This window comes from Abramis brama (genome assembly GCF_963993115.1).
Source record: "Abramis brama genome assembly, chromosome: 4".
In the NCBI taxonomy this organism is placed as follows: Eukaryota; Metazoa; Chordata; class Actinopteri; order Cypriniformes; family Leuciscidae; genus Abramis; species Abramis brama.
In genome coordinates, this window is record NC_139966.1 from 43,907,039 (window position 1) to 43,932,760 (window position 25,722).

Genomic DNA, 25,722 nt, shown 5'->3' on the forward strand with positions numbered 1-25,722 from the left:
AGATAGAGAACGAGAGGGAAAGGGGACAGTTCGCCTCTGCAGCGCTGCAAGGACGGCGTGAACATCGCTAGGACACAGACGGACTCAAGCTCTCAACAATCACACATTCTTCACCATGACAACCACGCCAATCACTGCACTGGACTGACAGCTGTCAATCACAGGAGAAGATTATCAGGATCACCTGCCACAGGAGAGATTACAAGCTACAATAGGGGACTTAAGCGGAGTAATTCCAACTTGTGTTTGGTTACAAGTTGCCATCCAGGGGAAAATTGACCATTTTTGATCCCTCAGCTGATTTACCCCGCATGCGTTCACATGTGCATGCTTTAGGGGGAGCGCGTACGTACGAGGTTGTCTCGCTTTGAATCAGGGTCACCGTCTTGCTGGCTCTCACCCGTCAGTGCAGTGCCACAATAAGATTCAGTAGAGCCTGTGTTAGTGGGAAGCTCTGTTTATTTAGCCTTTCGTCCACGAAAAACATGAGTGAGGGCAAGAAGGAGTTAGAGATGAGGGACAAAGCCATCATGCACCAGCAGAGGAGACTGAAACAAGCCACCCAGTTCAGCCACAAGGACTCCGCAGATCTTCTGCCCCTGGATGGGCTGAAGAGGATGGGCACTTCCAAAGACCTGGTGAGTGGCTCTTTTGTTGATCCATAAAATGGTTGTGACAGTTATGAAATTACTTATGTAAATACTGTGCGTGAATATGTGAAAGGATTCATGCACGCAGCATTATATTTATGCAAATCAGTAACCAGTTTCATAATTATGTTGGATCCCATCACACAATGCTCATATGATGCATTACTTAGCGCTTCAGGCATGGCAGTGAATGTTTCTGACACACCAGTAGATCCGGTTGCAGCTTCCCCTCCATGCTGGAAGATGAAAGTCACACACTTTCACACACGTCGTAGTTTATATCATGGTGAGGACCACCCATTGACATCTATTGTACTTGAATCAAGCCAATTATAATTACTACACCGTTACTCAACCTCTTTGAAAAACCTTTTGATATTTTGACTTTAAATTAAGTTATTAATTTGTGAGGAAATTATGAGGTTGGGGACAAATATTTCGTTCTTGCTTAGTGCAACCTATTTTTTATTAGGTGGAAATAAAAAAAAATAAAAAAAATGTATTACCTTTTGGTCACCTAAAAAACATGTTTATTATAAAATCAAGAGTTCAGATGCAGAAACCTCTAAGTCCATATGATGTTATTATTATATCAGGCTATTTAATAATGAAAAAATACTGTATAAAATATGTAATTAGTTATATAATAAGGTATTGTCACACAAGCAAGAGTGCCGACATGAATGTGATTCATATAGGCACAAGGCAGCAGGGAATCACAATCGTGCTGAGCGACACAACTGCGAGTATGGTATTGCTTTTATACAGTAGTTCAATAAGCAAGAAGTTTATATTGAGTTACTTAAACTTACATAATATGGCCACTTTCTGTATTTTTGCTATGCCAACAAAAATATTTCCAAACAAAGCCAACTGTCATGCATATTCGAGCAACACAGAGTGGCATTTTGTTTTTTAATTATTCTGTGTTTCAAATTCAAATGGTCTGGTGAATAATTCAATGACTCATCAAATGAAATCAATGTTTTTGAATGGATCAGTTGACTGAAAGAGTCAGTGATTGTATCCGAAATCGCATACTGTCTAAGTAGTTACTACATTTGATAAAGAACCTTTTAAAAAAAGTATGTATGAGTGTATATGAATGAAATCCATACATACTAGCCATTCACAATTCCTCTTCCGTGGCCTCATGGGATAGAACAGTGTTTATAGGGTTCGAACTTCAGAATCTCGCCGGAAGTACGTCATCCGGTACTTTTAGCCTATTGTTTTATGAATACTAAGCATTCAGACAAACTATTTTTACATACTGTTTTTTTCCCGTACTATATACAGTAATAGGGAAGTATGACTATTAGGACACAGGGAATTAATAAAAATGGTCACTTGTCGCCACCTAATAGTCCAGTCATTTTATGAAAAAAGGTTGAACAAATTGCAACAGAAGCAAACTCAACTGATTTTGTATCCTCAATTTGTCCTGAGTAAGGAAAAAAAGCCCAGAAGAATCCCATTAGGGCAAAGTTTAGAAAAAGACCCAAATATAGCCTATTCATATACGCCTATTCATTCTTTTTCTTACGTGAATAGGGTAAACATTTTAACCTTTAGATATCACCATGAAAATTACTGAGTTGATTACTTGCATCAAGACAAACAAAAAAATGTATTACAAGTTTTTTGAAATTGTTTGTTAACATGGACAAACGGAGCATAATCTAATTACGTATGTGCTAATTTGCATAAATACCACAACAGATCTAAACATTGGGTATACCAGGTGAAAATGTCTTGTTGAATCTTGTTGACACATAACAGTAAAATACTTAATGTTAAGGTCTGAATGGAACCCATTTAGGCTACCCATGAGCATTAATACATAGAGGCAGGAAGAAGTACTTTAGAAACCAGCCTTTATTAATTATTATTGCAGAGATGGGGGTTTGGGGCTGCACCGTTTGTCCATGTTAACAAACAATTTAAAAAAACTTGTAATACATTTTTTGTTTGTCTTGATGTAAGTAATCAACTCAGTAATTTTCATGGTGATATCTAAAGGTTAAAATTTTTACTCTATTCACGTGAGAAAAAGAATGAATAGGCGTATTAGGCTATAGTCTTTTTTGAAACTTTCCCCTAATGGGATTCTTCGGGTTTTTTTTTTCCTTACTCAGGACATATTGAGGATACAAAATCAGTTGAGATTGCTTCTGTTGCAATTTGTTCAAGGTTGACCCCCATTTTGGCTTAAAATGACTGGACTATAATGGCATAACCTGCATAAAGAGTCACTGACAATGCCCACTTCTAATGCACATACTGATCGAGATTGATGACTGGAACTAACAGTTGGAACTTATAATTAATAATAAATAATGTTATCTAGAGATACTTATTACTGATTTTTGTACTGTTTTTCCTCAACAACAAAAAAGTAAAAAGTTTTGTCGAGGTTACATAAGCAGCACAGAATAATAATAAATGGCCTCTATGGGCTTCTGTGCCATGGAGTTGAAATCCTCGTAACGGTGCGCAAATTAATCCTCTCATGAATTAATAAGAGCTGCCTATTTCCACACAAGGTTTCTCACAGCTTAAGCTCTCTAGCTTTCCCCCCACATATTTTTAGTCATCAACATCAGAAGCTTAGAGAGAAATATTGGTGGACACACACATAATGGGTTATCTCATATCAAAATAATAATAATATCTTACCCTTAATCCTAACGGTTACAGATACCTTTTTCCATGTTAGTCCCTTTACAAAGTCTCAGTGGCACCACAAGTTCCCCACAATATAAGTTTGTCACTACCTGAAACACACAACAATAGGCCAACAATAAACCAAGAGGTAATGTCCTGTTCATTTAGTGATATCTTCTTCCTCTATGTCATTAAATGTCTATCCACCATAATAACTGTCCCGCTGTCATCTCTAGCCACTACTCTGATTAGATGGCACATATCCAAACTCCCAGTGCACTCCAAGAAACCTTCAGAATATGAGTGTGAGAGCGTGCACAGACACACATGCGTGTTTATATGTGTGTGCCTATGATTAGAGAGTGCATTTAAATGATCTCCATGCACAGCAGGGAAGAGCTGAAGCTTGTGTGCACAGCTTACGATGTCAGAGCCGCTAAAATGTGGGAGCTAAAGATAACTGGCCGTCAGTTGGATTGTTTGTCTTAACACATCAATTTAAACGCTCGATGTGTCTCAAAGAATACCATATTCTGTTATTTTTGTGTGTGTGTTACTGTTCATGCAGCTGTTTTTGAAAATCACCATCTGGCTTTTGTTGTCAAAAAAACAAAAAGAAAAAACAATTATCTGCCTCTTTCTTGTTTCATGAAGGCTGTCATAAGCAATTATTCACCGGATTTGATTTTGACACTCACGGATGGCACAGATGTGTCACGCTTGTCCTGCCGTGGCGAGTCAGAGAGGGCAGACAGATACCTACTGACAGTTACACAGATGGTACTGTCTTGTTGCACTCTACAGTAGACTCTTAAAGGGAAAGAGGAAGATTATGTCCTATATGTTCATATGGATGAAGAGCAGGGTGTGGAATACAGAGGAATTTTGGAGAAGTTGAAGGCCCCAAACAAAGTCCAATTAAATTTATAGTTATAATTTAATGAATTGCATATGAAAATGTTTCCACAGCATTTCAACAATGTTTCCATAACTACAAAAAATCGCGGAGGTATATATACCTGAAGAAAACTCACTGTTAGCATTCTCATTTATCTCAATGTTAGTTGCTCGGCTGGCACAGGACCCCTGGAAGTAAATAAAAAAATTATATATATTCAAAAAAATTATATTAATATTTTATATATTTTATTGCATTTTTAATAAAAAATTTATATAAAATGTTATACTTATAATAAATAAAATATAATTTATATAAAATTTTACACTTATAATAAATAAAATATAATTTATATAAAATGTTATAATGTGAATATATATATATATATATATATATATATATATATATATATATATGTAAACAATTTCAAAATGCTATGAATCAGCATTATATATATAATGCTGATTCATAGCATTTTGAAATTGTTTACACACATATATATATATATATATATATATATATATATATACTTTATCTTTATATATACACTCTCAGAAAATAAAGTACATAATTGTACCTTTAGGGGTACAATGGCTTGTCACTGGGGCTGTACCCTCGAAGGTACAATATTGTACCTTAACCTTTAAAAGAAACGGTACATATATGTACCTTTTAATGCTTTTTGACCCTCAAAAATGTGCATATATGTACCTTGAGGTAAGCCCTATGGGGTACGTTAGTGTAGATTGTACCTTGGGGGACAGAAATGGACTCCTACTGTACCCCTAATTTCTGACTGTGTTATAGACTGGATATCGCAGGACAATAACATACAACAGTGTATAACATTGAAAATACCAGACAAAGAACTGAACAAAAACAGGGCTTAAATATATGGGGAGTGTCATCAAATGGAACAGGCGTGGGAACTGATAACAACCAGGGCAACTAACTAGAGAACTATAGGCAAAACAGGAACACAGAGGAAACGAAACCAAAACTGAACATAATCAGAACACTGTGAGAGAGACTGTCAAATATTTTGTATAATGACCGCTAATCTATATTATTAATAAATTTGACTCCTCTGAATGTCACTGTATAGGCTGATTGATTCACACTCATGCCAAGGCAATGATTTTAGAAGTGTTCTCAAGGCACCCTGGTTTGCTGCTAATTAACCTACAAGTGTCACGTGAAATTGTTCTTGTTACATAACCGTAGGTTTGTTTTTCAGCTCTTTGGCCCTTAGGCTTGTTCTCACTTGCCGTGAACTAGAACACTAGAGCAGAGCAAAGCAGTGAGCATGAAAGGGGCACACTCAGATCAGCATTCATGCACAGGAGTTGTGGATGGAGTGAAAGAGAGAAAACTGGACACACTCCTACCTTCCTTACAATGCTTCTTAATGCAGCGAAGAACTGTGTGTGCTGTTTGTTGAATTAGTCCAAGGCCGCACATCCTCACCATTCAAAGATGTGGGCAGACAGTGACTGAATATGTGTGTAAAAGAGTTGTAGCACCTGACTGACAACCTGCTTGCGTACATGCCAGTGAAGACCCCCATTATTATTATACATCAGATAAGATTATATATAAGATTATCAGAAAATGCTCTTTATGCAAAGAAATACAAAAAAGGTTATTTTAAGAACTGTTCACTTAATGATCCTTTGGGGAACCCCAAATGGATCTCTCATGGCATCGCTGCAAAAACTTCTTCTTGAAACCTTTATTTTTAAGAGTTTACTATTGACACAAAAACAAAATAGTGTAAAGATTAATAACAAGTGAGTAATGGGAGCTTTGTGTCCTGACTTTAACTCCTCAGTGGCATCACTGATCCTGAAACATTAACGCTAATTATTAGGGTTACTTGATGAATGGCTGAGCCTTTTTTCCTCACCTCAATCCCTCTTCTCGATCTCTGAGGGATTGTCAGGAGCTGAGATACAAAATGTTCCTTTAGGAGAGATGCTAAAAATACTACCTGTGTCAGGGGGGGGAATAAACAGCTGTACAGCTTCATAGAAAGTATAAGGGAAAGGGTTGAGATGAATAGGGGGGGAGAGAGAGAGAGAGAGAGAGAGAGAGAGAGGGAGAGAGAGAGAGAGAGAGAGAGAGAGAGAGAGAGAGAGAGAGAGAGAGAGAGAGAGAGAGAGAGAGAGAGCAGCTGGCTGTCTGGTGCTGGGGCGGGAGATCAGCCATTAGGCAGGTCACATGATTCTCTGAATGAGAGAGAGGAGGCTGTTGCCGTCAGATAATGAGCTATTAGCAGGTAATCACACAAAGAGAGAGAAAGAGAGCAAGCTCTTTTGGGGCAAAAGCCCCAATCATGCAAGTACACTCTTAAAAATAAAAGTTCTTTATTGGCATCCATGGTTCCATGAAGAACCTTTAACATCCATGGAAACTTTTCAATGTACAAAAGGTTCTTTATAGTGGAAAAACGCAGGTCTTCATGCAGGTCACTGCTCAATTTGTGCCAACAATTTCTTAAAGTTATGGAACAAAAATGGTGTGAAGGGGTCAGTTATTTCACCATTAATAGACACTGACCTCTATTTACCCACAATTCAACAGTAACGTTGTTTTGGACATGCTGTTCTGGCCCACACATAATTTTCTAATCATCTGTCAGGTTGGGACAGATATTTCAGACCAGGGATGGCAATTGCCCCCAAACTACCAATAATAACACACATCTAATTCACAGACCTACGCAAATGAATCATGAATCATTCATGAAGGCCCTTGCAGCGTTTACAAGTTAAAATGGATTTTTAAATAATTGGGTAAATAAGTGGGACTGAATATATTTAGAGGGGAGATTTGCATATGATCATAATATTTTCATTGGATTTCTGAAGTCTAAAGTTTGAAAAAAATACACACAAAAACTGCTCTTTTAAGCGTAATGTTTTGTAACTGCATTGTTATGTCTGACTGCTTTACCTTGACTGTATTAAGAATCTTATTATGAAAGGTGGCTATTTCTATGTCCTAACTATTCAATATTTTTCAATCCTTCCTGTCAAAATCAACCTACAAAAGCAAACCCAGATAAAGAGAAACACGGGTAATTCAGATTTGTTGTGTTTAAAAGCAGACTGAAAAACTATATTTTATCTGAATTCACCTGTACATGTACCCTAAAAAATGGTGTAGAAACAATGTTCACTCATAAATTGCTAGTAAATTTCACAAAATTACAAAGAAGCAACACTGAATTAAATGAAATGTTTGAAGTAGAAAGACTGTAAAATGTATTCAAATGTTTTACAGTAAAATATCTTCAATTATATGATGTAAGATGATGTAAGATGCAATAAATTAGCAATATAATTATTTATAATCTTATCTTATTATAATAATTATATAATTAACTGTAAAATATTAAGACTTGTTTACAGATGTTTCTTGAATTAATCACTTAAAAAAAAAGATATTTAAAACAAGCAAAAAAAGCCAAATCTGCAGCAACTGCATGATGCTATCATGTTAATATGGACCAAAATCTCTGAGAAATGTTTCCAGCACCCTTTTTGAATCTATGCCATGAAGAATTAAAGGGGTGGTATAATGCCCTTTACACAAGATGTCTTTGATGTCCCCAGAGTGTGTATGTGAATTTTTAGCTCAAAATACCCCACAGATATTTTTATATAGCATGTTAAAATTGTCATTTATTGAGGATGAGCAAAATCGCACCGTTTTTGTGTCTGTCCCTTTAAATGCAAATGAGCTGCTGCTCCCAGCACAGAGGGCGGAGCTTCAACCGTTTGAGTCCTTTTACCTCACACAGACATGCTCTGAAAATTTCAAAAACTTTTAGCCTTTTATGTTCAAACCGAAGTCAGACAATGATGGAGAGACTCAAGAAGAAGTGACAACATGTAGAAGCAACAGGACATTTCTGAATGGTTAGTTGAAGAATTTATGTAGCTTATTTGTAGTTATATTCTAGTCATTGAGCATATTCCGTCTTGATAATCTATAAATCGTGTTCCGGGGGCGGGGTTTATGTAAATTCTAGGGTTTGTGATGTCACTAACCCGGGAGGAAGCTTGTGTAGTTCCTACCAGCCTTTTGTTGTAGTTCGATTTCTTTAAAAGCAAATATCTTCCTTTGCTTTGAACTTTGAGCATTGCAAAAGGGGGTCCAGCCCAGTTCTAGCAAGCTTACTAATGAAGAAACCGGTGAGTGTATAGATGTTCTCAGATGTGAATCAGAGGATTCCCACAGAAAATGAATTACCCTGACTATGTATTTATATGCATAGTCACACACCTCATTAAAAAGAAGAGTGCTGTAATGAGGTTCATCACGGCCCAATTAACTTGATGCGTTCACTTACATTATTAATCTTTTCAATAATAATAAAATAAAATAATGGGCAATTGTGGCGTTCATTGCGAAAGTGTTTTCTCAACTGTTTTCTCCATTCAGATCTAACTTAAAGGCTCTCAGAGATTCATTAAGACTTAACTGTGTGTAAAATTACTGATGTTGTCATCATCCAGAAAGTGATGCAAGGCGGATGTTTTTTTAGGCTAAATCTGCACTGTTGTGTTGTGCTGTGATCAAACCATGTCATCATGCCATGGTTTCACTTTTAGACACTGTTGATATGCATGATATTACACTGATTATGCTTAATTGCCAGGTAAATGCCCTAAACTGTGTCTTTTTTTAGGATCAAGGTCATAAGGACAGTTTAACCTGAATTTTGACACACTTTTTTCGGACATCATCCAGATTTTACTCTGCATGTAAATAGTTCCAGATGTTCTGGTTATACACATCTAACTTCACCTACGTTCTCATTCAAAACAGGTTAAACCTGCAAGAAGATCAATACAAGGTCCTTGTGAAACCAGTAAACAGGAGAGCAACAGATCAAGCAAAGATATGGCATTTACCTTTTAGTCTCTGTTTTTACTCACACCAGACAAGCGATGGGCATCTGAGCAGAAGGACAAACAGAACTAGTTGGTCTGTCTAGCTGTCAGAAACAAGAGCAATGCATTTGTTTTCATGCAGGCAATGTAATCAATCAAATCAATAATGACAATTTAATTTACCAGCCTTTGGATGTACAGCAGCAATAAAGAGCATCTGAAGCATCGTCCACAGTCAAGTCACAGCTGGATGGTTTTCTCATTTTGTAAGAGGGTGTCAACGGGAATGTAAGGGCTCTCGTGGGGGTCATCTCATTATGCCGGGATAAAATGAGCTTTGCAATACCATCTCAGCCTTTGACTCTGTGTGAGGATATGGTTTCATCTGATCACACGGTATCACACTTTGTAAAGATCATTGAATAAGAGAACAGATTGCTGCAACCCCTGTGACTTTTTATTTGATGAAAGAAGATGAAAATCCATAAATCTGTAAGCCTTGAATACACATTGAAAAATAAAGTGCCACACCAGGCTGATCTTATAGTAAAAAGTCAAAAAGCAACAGAACTATCATTGTGGCTGGGGATTCTGCTGAAGGCCATGCACTCTTTTTCGATCAATATACAAAAGTCTATTATAAAAAATGCTATTACATGCCATCTAACCCACATCAGCGGATCAATAGTGTTGTTGCGTAGCTGGAGGAAATACCTAGTGATAATGTTTTGGTGAGCTGACACATTTATAACACGATGCTAGAAAAATGTTGACACAAGCACAGGATGAAAGTCTTTCTGATTCAGTGCTCATGTACTTTGGATATGAAAGGCTTTATTTCATTCCATTCCTTTTCAAGTACCTGTTTTTATTTTGATCCACTTTTCTCCAAAAAATGCATATGTAACAATTTTTCTACATTATGGTTATTAGTTTTTACATTATTATACCGTATATCTTTTTTTATTCATTCAAATTGTTTATATATATATATATATATATATATATATACAGTGAGGAAAATAAGTATTTGAACACCCTGCTATTTTGCAAGTTCTCCCACTTGGAAATCATGTAGGGGTCTGAAATTGTCATCGTAGGTGCATGTCCACTGTGAGAGACATAATCTAAAAAAAAAAATCCAGAAATCACAATATATGATTTTTTAACTATTTATTTGTATGATACAGCTGCAAATAAGTATTTGAACACCTGTCTATCAGCTAGAATTCAGACCCTCAAAGACCTGTTAGTCTGCCTTTAAAATGTCCACCTCCACTCCATTTATTATCCTAAATTAGATGCACCTGTTTGAGGTCGTTAGCTGCATAAAGACACCTGTCCACCCCATACAATCAGTAAGAATCCAACTACTAACATGGCCAAGACCAAAGAGCTGTCCAAAGACACTAGAGACAAAATTGTACACCTCCACAAGGCTGGAAAGGGCTACTGGGAAATTGCCAAGCAGCTTGGTGAAAAAAGGTCCACTGTTGGAGCAATCATTAGAAAATGGAAGAAGCTAAACATGACTGTCAATCTCCCTCGGACTGGGGCTCCATGCAAGATCTCACCTCGTGGGGTCTCAATGATCCTAAGAAAGGTGAGAAATCAGCCCAGAACTACACGGGAGGAGCTGGTCAATGACCTGAAAAGAGCTGGGACCACCGTTTCCAAGGTTACTGTTGGTAATACACTAAGACGTCATGGTTTGAAATCATGCATGGGACGGAAGGTTCCCCTGCTTAAACCAGCACATGTCAAGGCATGTCTTAAGTTTGCCAATGACCATTTGGATGATCCAGAGGAGTCATGGGAGAAAGTCATGTGGTCAGATGAGACCAAAATAGAACTTTTTGGTCATAATTCCACTAAACGTGTTTGGAGGAAGAAGAATGATGAGTACCATCCCAAGAACACCATCCCTACTGTGAAGCATGGGGGTGGTAGCATCATGCTTTGGGGGTGTTTTTCTGCACATGGGACAGGGCGACTGCACTGTATTAAGGAGAGGATGACCGGGGCCATGTATTGCGAGATTTTGGGGAACAACCTCCTTCCCTCAGTTAGAGCATTGAAGATGGGTCGAGGCTGGGTCTTCCAACATGACAATGACCCGAAGCACACAGCCAGGATAACCAAGGAGTGGCTCTGTAAGAAGCATATCAAGGTTCTGGCGTGGCCTAGCCAGTCTCCAGACCTAAACCCAATAGAGAATCTTTGGAGGGAGCTCAAACTCCGTGTTTCTCAGCGACAGCCCAGAAACCTGACTGATCTAGAGAAGATCTGTGTGGAGGAGTGGGCCAAAATCCCTCCTGCAGTGTGTGCAAACCTGGTGAAAAACTACAGGAAACGCTTGACCTCTGTAATTGCAAACAAAGGCTTTTCTCAGGTGTTCAAATACTTATTTGCAGCTGTATCAAACAAATAAATAGTTAAAAAATCATACATTGTGATTTCTGGATTTTTTTTTTTAGATTATGTCTCTCACAGTGGACATGCACCTACGATGACAATTTCAGACCCCTCCATGATTTCTAAGTGGCAGAACTTGCAAAATAGCAGGGTGTTCAAATACTTATTTTCCTCACTATATATATATATACATACTATAATTACAATTATAAAAGAATATACTACTTTCCAAAACACATCTATCACCTTTAGCAGAATTTTTGAACAGGATGAGCTTATGCTTTGAGCTACAAAAGAACAGCACATGTAGCAGATGAAAGAGATGGGATAGAAAAGGAAGGGAAGATCTAGGTTTCTCTGTGTATTTTCAGCTTCCCCTTTGAGAATATCTGAATGGTACTTTCAAGAGGTCCTGATAATTGTATTATTAGAGGCAGAGAAAATTTTAAAAGCAGATCAAATTGCAGTCTGGTCTCCTTGTTGTGGAAATGGCAGCTGCTCTCTAACTAAGTTATAGGGAGAAGCAATCTCATAGACAGTAACACAGCACCTGTACTATGTACAGTGCACAGATTGCCTTCTTTTTCCAATATTCACTTATCTGTCATAAACAACAATCTGCAGGATTTGTTTCTGAAATATAACTGAGATATTGTGCAATCTAGCCAAAATAAAAATATAACAGCATAATAGAATCACACTAACATCAAAACGCCAATGAAACTGAAATAAAGGCATCAGAAGAAAGCTTTGTGGAATTTATTTGAGATGTTTATTTTTAGTGTTATACTGTTAGCCTGTGGAATGAGACTGAATTGCATCAGTTTGTTAAAGAAGGCTGACAGAGTGACACTCACAGCCTCAAAAACGACTATATAAAAATGTTTACTTTTACATCCAATTTACATTAAAAGCACGCTGGAAGTTAATGGTGTCTTTCAGGAACTGTGGCCAAAGTGATGCGAGTCGTTCTGGAGCTGTCATGATTGTTAATGGAGTTAACTTCAGCACTCTGTGTTTAATGTCGGAGTTTGCAATGACTTGTTTATTTCCCACAGGCATTCAAACCGCAGCAATGTAAAAGTGATCCCGCAGCAATGTAAAAGGGAAAAACAATAAACGTATCGTCAAAGTGCTCAGCAAAATATCATTCTACAAAATAGCTCCACTGGTACTTCATTATAATGCATGAGGATCCCATTGAAAGAAATGAGTTTGTCAAAAATTTGAAATGAGTTTTTCCCCAGCAGTCTTACTGATATGAAAAATATCATGGGCTACAGTACGTTTGAAGTAGAACACCAGTATTCATGATATGCATTTTGCAATGCTAAACATTTCAAGCATAGTATCTAACACTTTAGTCACATGACAATAATTTAATTAAATGTTTAATTTAATATAATATAACTTAAAGTAATATTTATAATGTGCATATTTTCAATTTAATATTTAATTCTATATAAAATATTTAATTTAATTCAATTTAATTAAATATATGTATATAATAATTTTATAATTACATTTTTTTAAGTCTAGTTTTATGACAAAAAAACAAACAAACGGATATTACTCATATTTAATTTGAAGTCCGTATTAGGTAAATATAGTAGAACAACCAGGTTCTCTATGCATATAGAAAATTTGCATACTGTCTAAAATACAGACAGCAATGTATAATCTAAGAGCCATAGCAATGAATGACATCCCTTATTCCTGTGTGCCCCATACAGCAGCCCCACAACATCGTGCAGCGACGCCTCATGGAGGGCAACATTCCACGTTTGCGTGGAGAGGTCCGGGACATCCCATCTCTTGCTCGCTCACCCCTGGCAGACAGCAAAGAGGGCGGAGAGCCAGAGGAGAGGAGCGAGAGCACGGTGGATGACTCCACGGAGGAGAGGGAGTCTCCAGAGGAGAGCGAGAAGAGCCTTAGGTCTGACGAAGATGCGGATAATGAATACGAAGGGGACAGCAGCGATGCAGGAGGGAAGACAGAGTCCAAACAGAAAGACAAAATGGGAGACGAGAGGAAGAAAGGTCTAAAAGAGGGCGAGAGAGCATCCTCCCTCTCAGCTCTAGTGGTCCAGTGTAAGGTAGGCATTCACACAGATGAGCAGAGCTGAGCTGTCTGTGCCCATAATAGAAGCGATAACAGCTTGCTGTAATGACATACACAAGCTCTGGCTCCCTATGACTCATGGTTTTATTTTCCTCGCAGTCGATTGTTCTTGACGGTGGGGTTTGAGAGGGTTTTAGAGGGCCAGTATGCATTAAAAAAGCCGAAAACAGTGAAACACCACATGCAAAGTTTATAACAGAGATGACGTAACTGGTGCGCAAGTGACTCATTGTATGATTACATAACATATGACCCATACTTTTCAAAGGTTCAAAAACTCACACATAAGACACAAGGAACTATAGGATACAATAGCGTTCAAAAGTTTGGGGTCGGTACAAAGTTTCATGATCACCAAGGCTACATTTATTTGATAAAAATACAGTAAAAACAATTAAATACAGTTAAATAACTAATTTTAATACATTTTTAAATGTTTTTTTTTTTCCTGTGATGGCAAAGCTGAATTTTCAGCATTACTCCAGTCTTCAGTCACATTATCCTTCTGAAATCATTCTAATATACTGATTTGCATATTAAGAAACATTTATTATTATTATTATTATCAATGTTGAAATCAGTTATGCTGGATTCTTTGATGAATAGATAGAACATCATTTATTTAAAAGTATAAATCTTTCTACACTTAGGAAAAACAGTAGAAGTAGTACCATAATCTACACACTTACTGAAAACAATAACCGATAGGGAACAAATGAGGCCCCGTTTACACGTACATGGCTATTTTGAAAAATGGAGACATTTCCCTTCGTTTGTGCCCTTCGTTTACATGCAAACGGAGAATTCGCCTCTGAAAACGATTCTTTCTAAAAACTCCGGCCAGAGTGGAGATTTTGGAAAACTTCGTTTGCACGTTTGCATGTAAACTGAGAAAAGTTTTAGGCAGCGACGTCACAGAATGTGACTATTTTCGGGATTCTGATTGGCTAATGTGGTCTTGAGCTTCTCGTTACACTGCCACCTACAAGTTTGGCTTGCTCTTGACAGCATATACATGGGTTCGTGTGCACGATGTTATTTTTGAAAACGAAGAGGGGTGAAATGTCCGTTTATGAAAATAGCCATCCACGTGTAAACGTAGCCTGAAACACAGGGCTAAATATACAGGGGACAAATAAAGGCAAACTAGACACAGGTGAAACTCATTATTAACTAAGGCAACTAACAAGTGAATTAACAAGATTAAACTGAAAGGAAACACAAGTCTATGGAACATGAATGAAAACACAAGAACACTGAACAACATTACCCTGACAATAAATGCCTTTACTGTCACTTTTGATCAATTTAATGTGTCTTTGTTGAATAAAAACATTAAAATCTTTCTGACCCCAAACTTTTGAATGGTAATGAGAACGGAACAGGATAAGCTCATGAATTGCAATGACTTCTCCAGTCATTCAAAGTTACTGAATAAGGCGGCTTGTTCTAAAATATATACATTTTTAAAAACTAATTACCATAACTTCTCCATTGTTTGAGGTAACTAAACAAAAGATCAGTATTCTTTTAAATTCATTTCAGTTAAGTTCAGACTAGTGGGAAAAAAAAAATTTTTTTACACTTTTTAAATTATTATTTTTAAATGATTTCCTCAGGTCTGAAAATAAGTATTCTAAATGTCCCTGATGTTTCAAGGTTTTCCAGCACCATCCATTTCCATTAAAAGGTTCTCTGTTTTACTATAGAGCAGACTGAACATCATCAAAATGGCCCATCTCGCAGGACCCCCTCTCCATCACCCTCCATTCATGTAGTGATTGAGCGCGGTAAAAATAGACCCTAAATTAAAGCAGATTAAACCACAGGGTTGGATGTGAACCAAAGAGCAGCTCATTTCCTCTGCCAACACATGTCAGCTGACAATTCAAGAACAACAAGACCAATCAATGGACCACTGAACTCAAATTAGGCAATCATGAAAATGCCTGTGAAAATGTGATGTTACCTGATGTGATATTAGCTTGTCCAGCTCACAGCATGGTAATAATGAAGGCAAAATACACAGTTAACAGAGTTTAATTAGCCATAATGACCAGCTGACTGCACATTATTTATTTATACTTTAAAAAGTAAATAAATTAACAAATTAATAATTTTACATTTTAAAATGAATTGATTTGACATTAAAATTCAATTAATTACTCGCATTATCATCAATCAAACAAATTCAAATCAAATGAATCAAGGTTATTCTACCACTGTAAATACTATTTTTAAAAGTTTATAATTTACAAATTTTAAATATATTTAATGTATATTGAACAACAATGAATGAACAATATACACTGTAAACATATCCTCCTGAGACCCTGAAAAAAAAAGTTTTTTGAATTTAGTTTTTTTCCATGTCATCACACTGTTTAGAGCACAATAAACAAATGGTAAAAAAACATTTTTGAAAAATAATATTTTATTCATACGTTATGCTATGTCCTCTGTAGTGGACGCCAGGACTAAGTTGTTTAAAAAATAAAATGACATGAAATTATATGTATAGGCAAAAACAATGGGATTTTTTTTTCAATCACCAATAAAATTTGGGGTTTCAGGATTTTTTCAACCAAAAGTTGTATAAAGATGATTCTCAACTATGTTATGAAAGAAATAACGGAATGAACTGATACACCATTTTACTTTATGCAATATGTGGGTAAAATGGCCATAAATTAATATTCCCATTCAATGCAATGTATCTATAAACTGTATCTAATTTGCACATTAATGTGTTCTTGGAGCAACATTTAATGAAAAAAGAAGTGTAATAATTGGAGTAATAATTGGCAACATTTTAATAATAATATCTAATATTTCATAGGACGTATAATATTGACGTATAATTTATTTCCATATTCACTTGTTGTGTCTCACAAAATGCCTGATAAACATGATTTAAGTCCTGGTGTCCTCTACAGTGGACATGTATGATATCAATGCCCTGTTCTGTAACAGAAAGTAATTTTTTTATTTGAAACCCCATAACATTTTCCTGAGATGTTGGTTTATGAAATACAATTTGAAAAGTAGTCCAATTTAAATTATAATTACAATATATTATCATATTTCCATAAGAAAGCTACATTTGATCACTAAATTAATGTCAGACATTTTTAAAGACCAAGGAGAAGTTGTTTTCATGGTGAAACCTCCAAACATTTGGTATCTCTGAAAAGTCCTGAATGTGCTCTTTACAGGACACCCAGGTTGTGTCATGTATGATGTCAGAGAAATTCACTAAAATATAATGTCCACTACAGTGGACAAAAGTCTATTCTTGGGTCCCAGGAGGATATATATGATCAATAAGTTGTGACAACATATGTTTTTACATTGCCTTAACTCATCAAAATAAGTTAAGCAATTAAAAAAAAAATTATGTTATACAAGATTCAACTCATTTTTTAAGTTAAGTTGAAATCACTTAAACATCCAAGTTGATTGTACTTAAAAATTTAAGGCAGCAACTTTTTCTTACAGTAGTATATCAGTTATAAATTAACATTAACCTTGATTAATAAATACTGTTAAAATTGTTCATTGTTATTTAATAACACCTAATATTAAAAATGTTACCCAATTGTATAGTATTCTCTTTTTAGGAAAGAGACCACTAGTGATACAAGAGACAATTGCTGGGTCATCAAAACACACGACCGACCAATCATAATGAAGTATTCCAAAAAGCAGTGTAATAAGGCTCGGATTTAAGTTAAATGAATGGAAATTCTCATTTCAATGTTCCAGATCACACGTGCATTCCGAATGAACTGAATTTTCTGGAAAACACATGCAGTTGTATTGTCATAGGTGAACTGAAAGACGGAACGAAACCATCAGCGTCTAATTAAAGCTTGGGTAATGAAGAGCCAGATAAGTGGGGCAGCGGGTACTGGTTCATGCCTCCTCTTCTGGAAAGATACGTTTCAGTTTGAGGCAGCAAGTCAAGCAAGATTTTGCTCCACGCAGAGCATCATTATAAATGTATCGCACATGCACCAATGCACACATGTACACACATTTATAACAGCGGCAATCAAATAAAGACATAACAGCTCACAATGGAAGCATCCCACCAAGTTTGAGTGCAAGGAAAGACACTGATAAACTAATGAAGACGTACACAACCTGACACACATCCAAAAGTCACAGTTTGCCTCATATGGTGTTTCCACCTCAATGTGTTTTATTTAGGCCCTCCCGCATTGCAACAAAAACACTTTCAACACAGCACTAGAAAGCTAGCAGAGGAAGAAACAATGCAAGGAAGCCTGCAAGTGTATGTGGAACATACTAGTGGGGTCGGAACAATGTGCGACAGGGGCTCAACGGCCCCCCCGTATGTGCACAATGAGAGACTGACGCACTGGTGCGAGAGATGGTGTGTCCCACCTTTTATGTGGTAGGAAAGTTGCGGGGGTGACAGCTCACCTTGAGTGACAGGAAACTCAAAGAGGCTGCAACAAAGCTCTCATCCACTTATTTATCTTTAACGGTGGAACTGTGCTGACGCAGACCTCATCCCTCACTCATTAACTGTGCAGTTAACAACCAGGCGAAGAGCAAAAGCTTAACAACGCTTTAGCTGTGTGTAGGTGGAGCCATATTGCCTTTAAGTCCTCATGCATGCTGAGAGACCATATGCCAAAAACAGGTTCGAAATCCCTCGAAATATCTCAGCTGAGGCTTCCTCCTCCCACGACACTTGTTTATTATATCTCATATAATAATAATAATAATAAAGTATTATTTAATAAATAATGTGTTACTTATTAAATATTATAGTTGTTTAATAACCAAATGGTATTATTTTTATTATTACTCAGCTCTCTGAAATACTTGAATCCAGATTAAAGCAAGTCAAACACTTTTCTTAATGGCTGTATTTACTGTGCAAAATCATGGTAACATACTTGTTCTTGGAGAGTTAAAAAAATAAAATAAATAATTATTAAATTAAATGGTATATACTTTTTATAAGAGGGAGTTATGATGTAACAGCAATGACACTTCAGGTGTTTTAAAAAAATATTTTTGCAGTTACACTTTACAATACGTTTCCATTTGATAACATTAATTAACTACATTAGTTAACATGAACTAACAATGGAAAGTATTTCTAAAGCATTTATTAATGTTAGTAAATTTGAATTTTTTCAACATTTACTAATACATTATTAAAATCTAGGTTGTATCTGTTAATATTATTTAAAGGACCTGAGCTAACTAACAATGAACAGTTGAAGTTTTTATTACTTAAGGTTAACAAAGATTAATATATACTGTAGTAAATGTATTGCTCATTGTAAAAAAGTTGCTGCCTTCAATTTTCAAGTACAATCAACTTGGATGTTTAAGTCGTTTCAACTTAAATTAGTTGAATCTGGTATAACTTATAAAAAAAGTTGAAAATTGCTTAACTTATTTTGATGAGTTAAAGCAATGTGAAAACATATGTTGTCATAACTTATTGATCATATAATTTTAATGCATTACCTAACGTCAACTAACGGGACATTATTGCAAAGGGTTTACCATAATATCTCCACTACAAATTAAATATATAAACTCAAATATATTTGTCTTCTTCATTCTTCCTATGTGCAGACATGCACATTTTGTTTGAAAACTTAAAAAAAGACATAAAAGGTACTATTTTCATATTTATACTTTGTCTTTTTTTCACACAAAATGTGCATATTTGCACATAGGAAGTATGGAAAAAAAGAAGCAAAAAAAAATAATATATTTTTCATTGTTTTTTGCGCTGATCTATTAAGAAAAATGCCAGAAATAACACATATGGAGTAAGCTACTGTATTCATTGCTAAAGTTACTGTTTACACAAACGTGGTTTGACCCAAAACGTGTGGAAGAATCCATCAGGAAACAAACGGATGGCTAATAAGTTAAAAAACAATCCACTAATTCTGCTAATACAGAACAAATTATTTACACATAAATGTCAAGCAAGCAGCATGAACAGGCACTTAGACCTTCCAAACAGCGAATGCTGCAAAAGCACAGGGTCATTGTTCATCTGATGAGCTCTGAATTCTGCAAACGCTGATGGAATTTCAGGTTAAAGGACAGACTGAGAATAAACTGACTCGCTGAAGCGAAACGACAGGAGCTTCCACAAAGTCCCTTTGACAGTGCCAGTCCATTATTAACCAGGACTATTATCCTCAGACGCTGCTAAACTATCAATCCTGATACTGTCACACAATGCAAAAACAAAACCTGGCATTGTCTCTTTAAAAGAGCAAGAGCTAAAATCTGTTCTTCAACATACTGTAGTGTCTCAGCTTGGCGTCCGTGTAAAACTAGTTTGCAGACTGAGAACGTTGTTAGTCTGTTGACTGATAATGTGTTCTGCTATTTAAAATTTCCTGTCACATGAAAAGCGTGAAAAAAGGCCATCACAAGGGAAAAAGATTATCTTATCAGGGAATTCATCTGAGTGAAGAATTTTTATTTTATTTTGCAGTGTGGAGATGCAGAGGTGATGTTATCCATAAACACAGGGTGCCAACACAACCACATCTCTAAAACATGCTGCAGACGACTGGGGTAAGTTTATTTACACACACACACACACACACGTTGTGTTTTTAGGGGACTTTCCATAGACATAATGGTTTTATACTGTACAAACTGTATATTCTATCCCCTTAGAGACTAACCCTACCCCCTAAACCCATCATATAAAACTTTCTGCATTTTAAATTTTCAAAAAACATCACTTAGTATGATTTATAAGATGTTAAAAAAAAAAAAAAAAAGTCCCCACAAGGACAAGGATTTCGGATATTGGCATCTTTGTGGGGCAATGTTGTCATTTTGTCCCCGTAATAGGGACAAAATAAGCCTTAAGCCTTGTCTGTGAAACTGGGCATAAAACCTTAATAAAATATATGAAATGCTTGTATTTATTGCAGACTGAAAACCAACCATGACGACAAACCTCGAGACAAGCAGCCACTCAGTGATTCAACAGTGGAGACAGTGAAGTCCCTGCACCTGCAGCTGGGCAGAGAAAGAGTTCAATGCACTGCCCAGGTCATAGGTCAGATTTCAAAGTTTCTCCATTCACTTCTTATGCACTGCCTATTGCATAAAAAAAACATGGCACCATTCAGCTGTTTATAAAATGTTTGATAGATTTGACAGAATACAGAATAGCTGAGAGACATCCAGGCCATTCTCCTTAACAGAACCGGTTTCAACCAGTCATATCTAAATATAAGTTTAATGCAAAGAGAAAAGTCTTATGAAAGTGTGAAAAGGGATTTTAATATAAATGTCTTCAGCTTGTATTTGCATACAGCTTTCAGAGTAAGTCACTGACCTTTTCCAGTTCAGTCTGGGAATGCTTGAACAAAGACATGTGGGCAGCACACATAACAGAGGAATTACATAACAGAAGAGCACATGACTCGGGCACGGTGCCGGTCGTGTTTCGTGCATGCATTGCATACAGATTTATAATAAAGCTATACCAATGATGTCAGTTTTATCAAGCCACCTCATGTGCTCTTCTATTTGGAGAAATAATAAAATGATGCTCACATGGGATAGATATTGTCTTTTTGCCTCCCACATTTTGAGTCTCACTTCTCGTCTGTTCACAGAGGATGCCATGTTTGAGGTGTGTCTGGGTCTACAGACTCTGCTGGAACTCAAAGTAAGCCCTGCGTTTATTAAACCTTATCTTCAGAGTCTCGAGTGGCAGGATTTCTAATCCACGCGTCTCTGGCTTTTAAAAGTTTTGTATTTTCAGTTTGAGTTTTAAATGCATGCATTTAAGTATTTTTGAAAATCACTTGCACTTGCTATTGCAAATCGTGTTGGTCATCTAGATCAGATGTTGCAAACTTTTTAATGCTTCTGACCCCCAAATATGATGATTCCCTTGTGTATATTTTCGTGTATAAGAACCAATTTATACTGTAAAAAAAAAAAAAAAAAAAAAAAAAATTATATATATATATATATATATATATATAATACATATAAATATATATATAAATTTTTTTTACAGTATAAATTGGTTCTTATATATAAATGTGTGAAATATTCTCTACATATTTTTTTCAAAACTATTGCTGTCGATAGAATAAAATATTTATAAATGTTGAGTAAAATTCTGTCAATTTTTAACATATATACCCATATTTTTTTCTTAATAATATTATTTATAATGAATAATGTTTTATTAATTTTACACTACTTTTTCATCTCAACCTTTTCCATTGCTCCCAGTTTGATCTAGATCACATCATCATTCATTTAAATGAGACCTAATAATAGCAAATTACAAGCTTATAATCATATAGTTTGTCAATTTTGATTTTAGTTTTTTGATAAAAATCACATTATTTAGTAAAGCAACTTATTTAGATGATCAAAAGTTACATTGCATTCAAAGTATCTATTTTATCAGTAGTAGTATGTGTTCTCGTGCAATGCTCTACCAGTTGGTTTTTAACAATCGAACTGTGAAAAATAAGCACGCTGAAATCATCACAGACATAACGTGATGCAAATCATATAATGAAATACGTCCAAAAACAAGAAGCAAAGGAGTTTTGAGGCTATGTTAATTGGTTTCTGACACTAAGTAGCTTTGTACATGATGGGGGAGTTATTTTTTGATCATATAATATTTACTCTGAATATGGTTATTTCAAATGCCAGGGAAAAATTCCCATTTGGGGTTTACATGAGTTCTGAGGAGGAAGATAAATGCTATTAAAAGAAGAGAAAATCCTTTTTAAAGTATGACAGTGGGAGCGAGAAAAGGGGATGTGAGAGAGAGCTAGAGGATGAAAGTGTGGAGGACGTGGACAGTATCTCTATAAGTATATGCAAATACTATTCTTGTCAGAAGAAAAAGATAATGTAATGCAAGGAGAAGGATCCCTGAAACCGACGCGGACCTGTGAAGACAATAAAAAGGAGAATTAAACTAAACCTATTTTTTAGCCACTCTTTTCACCTGGAATATATAAATGCTCTTCAGACTGTTACATGTACAGTGGCAAACAAAGCCTGCATTTTTCTCAGTTCCAGTGCTGACGTAGTTACTGCGTCTTGAAATGTCCTTGCTCATAATTCTTATCATAAAGTATCTAAAAATAGAAAAGTAACTTTGATGCTGATTACTAAGCAGCTGCTAAGGTGTCATCATTTGTTGCTAGGGCAGGCAAACAGATAGACAGAATGATAGATAGAATAAAAGACAGATTGAATGACAGACAGATGTATAGAATGATAGATAGAACAAAAGATAGAATAACAGATTGAACGACAGACAGACGTATAGAACAATAGATAGAACAAAAGATAGAATAACAGATTGAACGTCAGACACACGTATAAAACGATAGAACAGACAGACAGAATTCTTGATAGGATGGCAGACAGATTGAATGACAGAGACAAACTGATATAGATACACAGACAGACAGATAGATAGATAGATCAACAGACAGACACAGATTGAAAAACAGACAGACAGACAGACAGACAGACAGACAGATTTATAGACAGAACAATAGATATATAGACAGACAGACAAATTGATAGACAGATGAATCATCAGACAGACAAATAGAACGATAGATAAAATGATAGAGAGATAGACGGACAGACAGACATACAGACAGATCAACAGACAGACACAGATTGAACAACAGACAGACAGAGATATATAGACAGAACGATAGGATGGATGGATGGATGGATGGATGGATGGATGGATGGATGGATGGATGGATGGATGGATGGATGGATGGATGGATGGATGGATAGATAGATAGATAGATAGATAGATAGATAGATAGATAGATAGATAGATAGATAGACAGACGATGGATAGATAGATAGAATTCTATGGAATATTTGATCTTTTGTAAGAGTTAAGTCTGATCAGTCAGAAAAGGCAACAACTGCGTCAATGGGAAGTCAATATAATAAATAGTATAATCCACCAGATGTGATGCAATGATCTGCTCTCTACTCCCAGTGCTGTGTGGACCTGAACTCCAGAGTGCTCCGTCTCCACAACACAGAGCAGGAGCTTCCCTTCCTGGATCCACCCGCTTGCAGCCAGTGCCATCACCATGACAACAACAAAAACATGTGACCTCGAACCTACGTGCCCAACAACCGCCATGCCCGTACCCATGTAATCAGAGAGGAAGTTGACGGATGGACGCCTGCATCTGGTCTGTAGTGTTCCCTTGTGCCAGATCAACATAGACAGGCCTCTCCTCTCTCTCTCTCGCATCTTTCCTTCTTTATTATTCATTGTTTGTTTCTGTGCTATTTACAGAAATCTGCCAACTATGATTTTTTTTTTATAATTTGCTGTGCTGAATTAGTTTTGATTAAATGTAATAAAGCTCAGGAGGAGGAAGGTTGTGTTCTGACATGTTAAAATTGCCTTTATCAAAATGACAAAAGGGGCTTGTGGTTAATCTGTAAGAAATTGAATTAATGTTTGAAGACTAAGTGGTGATTTTAATTACAATACAAGTAAATTATATTCTTGTACGTTACAGTAGCTGAGAGTTGACGAGATACTTCTCGAGATCTCCTAAACAATCCCTAAAACCTGATTTTATACTTTTAACTGTGTCAAAAAAACAAATCGGAAAGTTTCTTTCACAAAAACCTCAAATTTAGCTAGAAATCTCTCACCCGAAACTGCCTTTATCTTAACAAAGACTGTGTTTTCAAACCTCATTTCCCTTTAGAAAGTCAAATCTGCCCTCAGATGATAAGAAGGACTTTAGCCAGCCCAATCAAATGTTAATTGAGTCCTTGGGCTGCAATCTCACCCAATGACCCCCAAACCAAGCAAAAACACTTCATCTGCATGGACTTTTCCATTTGTATTTTTCTGCTTTTGGTACGAGTGTGTATCACCTGCATGCGTTTTCTTTTCGAACGGTTAAATTCTCCTCTTCTAGAGCCCAGTTTCTAGAAACCCTGTTCAGTTCTCAGCTTGTCCTCATGACCGGAGGCTTGTCTCCACGTCCTACGCCTTGCTCATTGCTCTGTTTTTCCGCTCATAAGCACAACTAGACTGTCTTAGTACAGCCAAAATCTCCCACTAAAATGCCAACCGATGACCCAAAGGGCATCTATGTCCCACACAAACTCACTCTAAAGGGTGGGGAATCGGGATAATTAAATTGTTGGCACACAATGCTCAATAACCCAGATCATCCAGCCTTTTAACACTATGGATGACCTTTCAGTGAAGGATGTCCATATATTTACCCATTTTATGTTCTTCTCTTTCTTTCTGTGTTGAGGGCCAAATGTATGAGGAAAGAAAAAAATAGTTTATTTTTGGTGTTTTTTGGTTTCCTTTTCTCTGAACAGTATTTTCTCTGCCTAAACAAAATAAATATGTATTCTGGCTATAAAGGTATCTGGTCTTCATCAATGCACAGATCTTGTAACAAGCGTCCTGAGAATCTCAAACCCATGTTAAAAAACACCAGCACTACTGCTGGCAAAAGCAGCGAAAACACTGTGCTGCTCCTCACTCACTTGAAGGTTCCACACAGAGGTTCACGTGACCTTAATGTTGATTTGCCCAGGGCAGTCAACAAACCTATTTTAAGCTTCTTGCATCTGATGATGGAGGGAAAAGATGTTCCCACAACCATTCAGAGCAACATGGGATGACATCATTGACCCTCCACTGAGGGCAGGCTGCTCCTGTTCAACCAGCATGAAGAGGGGAAACACAGCCAAGACAAGAATTGCTCATTTTGTCGCAGTCTAAAAACCATTAAATCCACTCTTTGAAAAAGCAAAGAAAAGATATTCTAATATATAATAGTTCTAGTGTTCTAAACGGTTTTCAATGCGAAAGGCTACAGGGCAATTTGTAGGTATCATTCTTGTGGAAATCTCATTGTATTTAACATTAAATATGTTTCGATTGGCTTGTGTTGCGTCACACAAGGTTTTTTTTTGCGTTAATTGTGAACAGACAAACAACTTAATAATCATAACAATAATAATTCA

General features: G+C 36.3%; 1 protein-coding gene across 1 annotated transcript; it reads left to right on the forward strand.

Moving 5' to 3' along the window:
• nrip2 (nuclear receptor interacting protein 2) lies at positions 1 to 25,113 on the forward strand. Its single transcript, XM_084111837.1, has 6 exons — positions 1 to 638; positions 13,265 to 13,627; positions 20,162 to 20,244; positions 20,613 to 20,740; positions 21,306 to 21,358; positions 23,702 to 25,113. The coding sequence occupies exons 1-6, from the start codon at positions 486 to 488 to the stop codon at positions 23,819 to 23,821; spliced, it is 900 nt and encodes a 299-aa protein (XP_083967963.1). The 5' UTR covers positions 1 to 485; the 3' UTR covers positions 23,822 to 25,113.
• Positions 25,114 to 25,722: the final 609 nt, after the last annotated feature.

Coding starts and splice junctions, on each gene's coding strand:
- nrip2 (XM_084111837.1), top strand. CDS start 486: ATGAGTGAGGGCAAGAAGGAGTTAGAGATGAGGGACAAAGCCATCATG. Junction 639..13,264: donor TGGGCACTTCCAAAGACCTG/GTGAGTGGCTCT, acceptor TGCCCCATACAG/CAGCCCCACAACATCGTGCA. Junction 13,628..20,161: donor CTCTAGTGGTCCAGTGTAAG/GTAGGCATTCAC, acceptor TTTATTTTGCAG/TGTGGAGATGCAGAGGTGAT.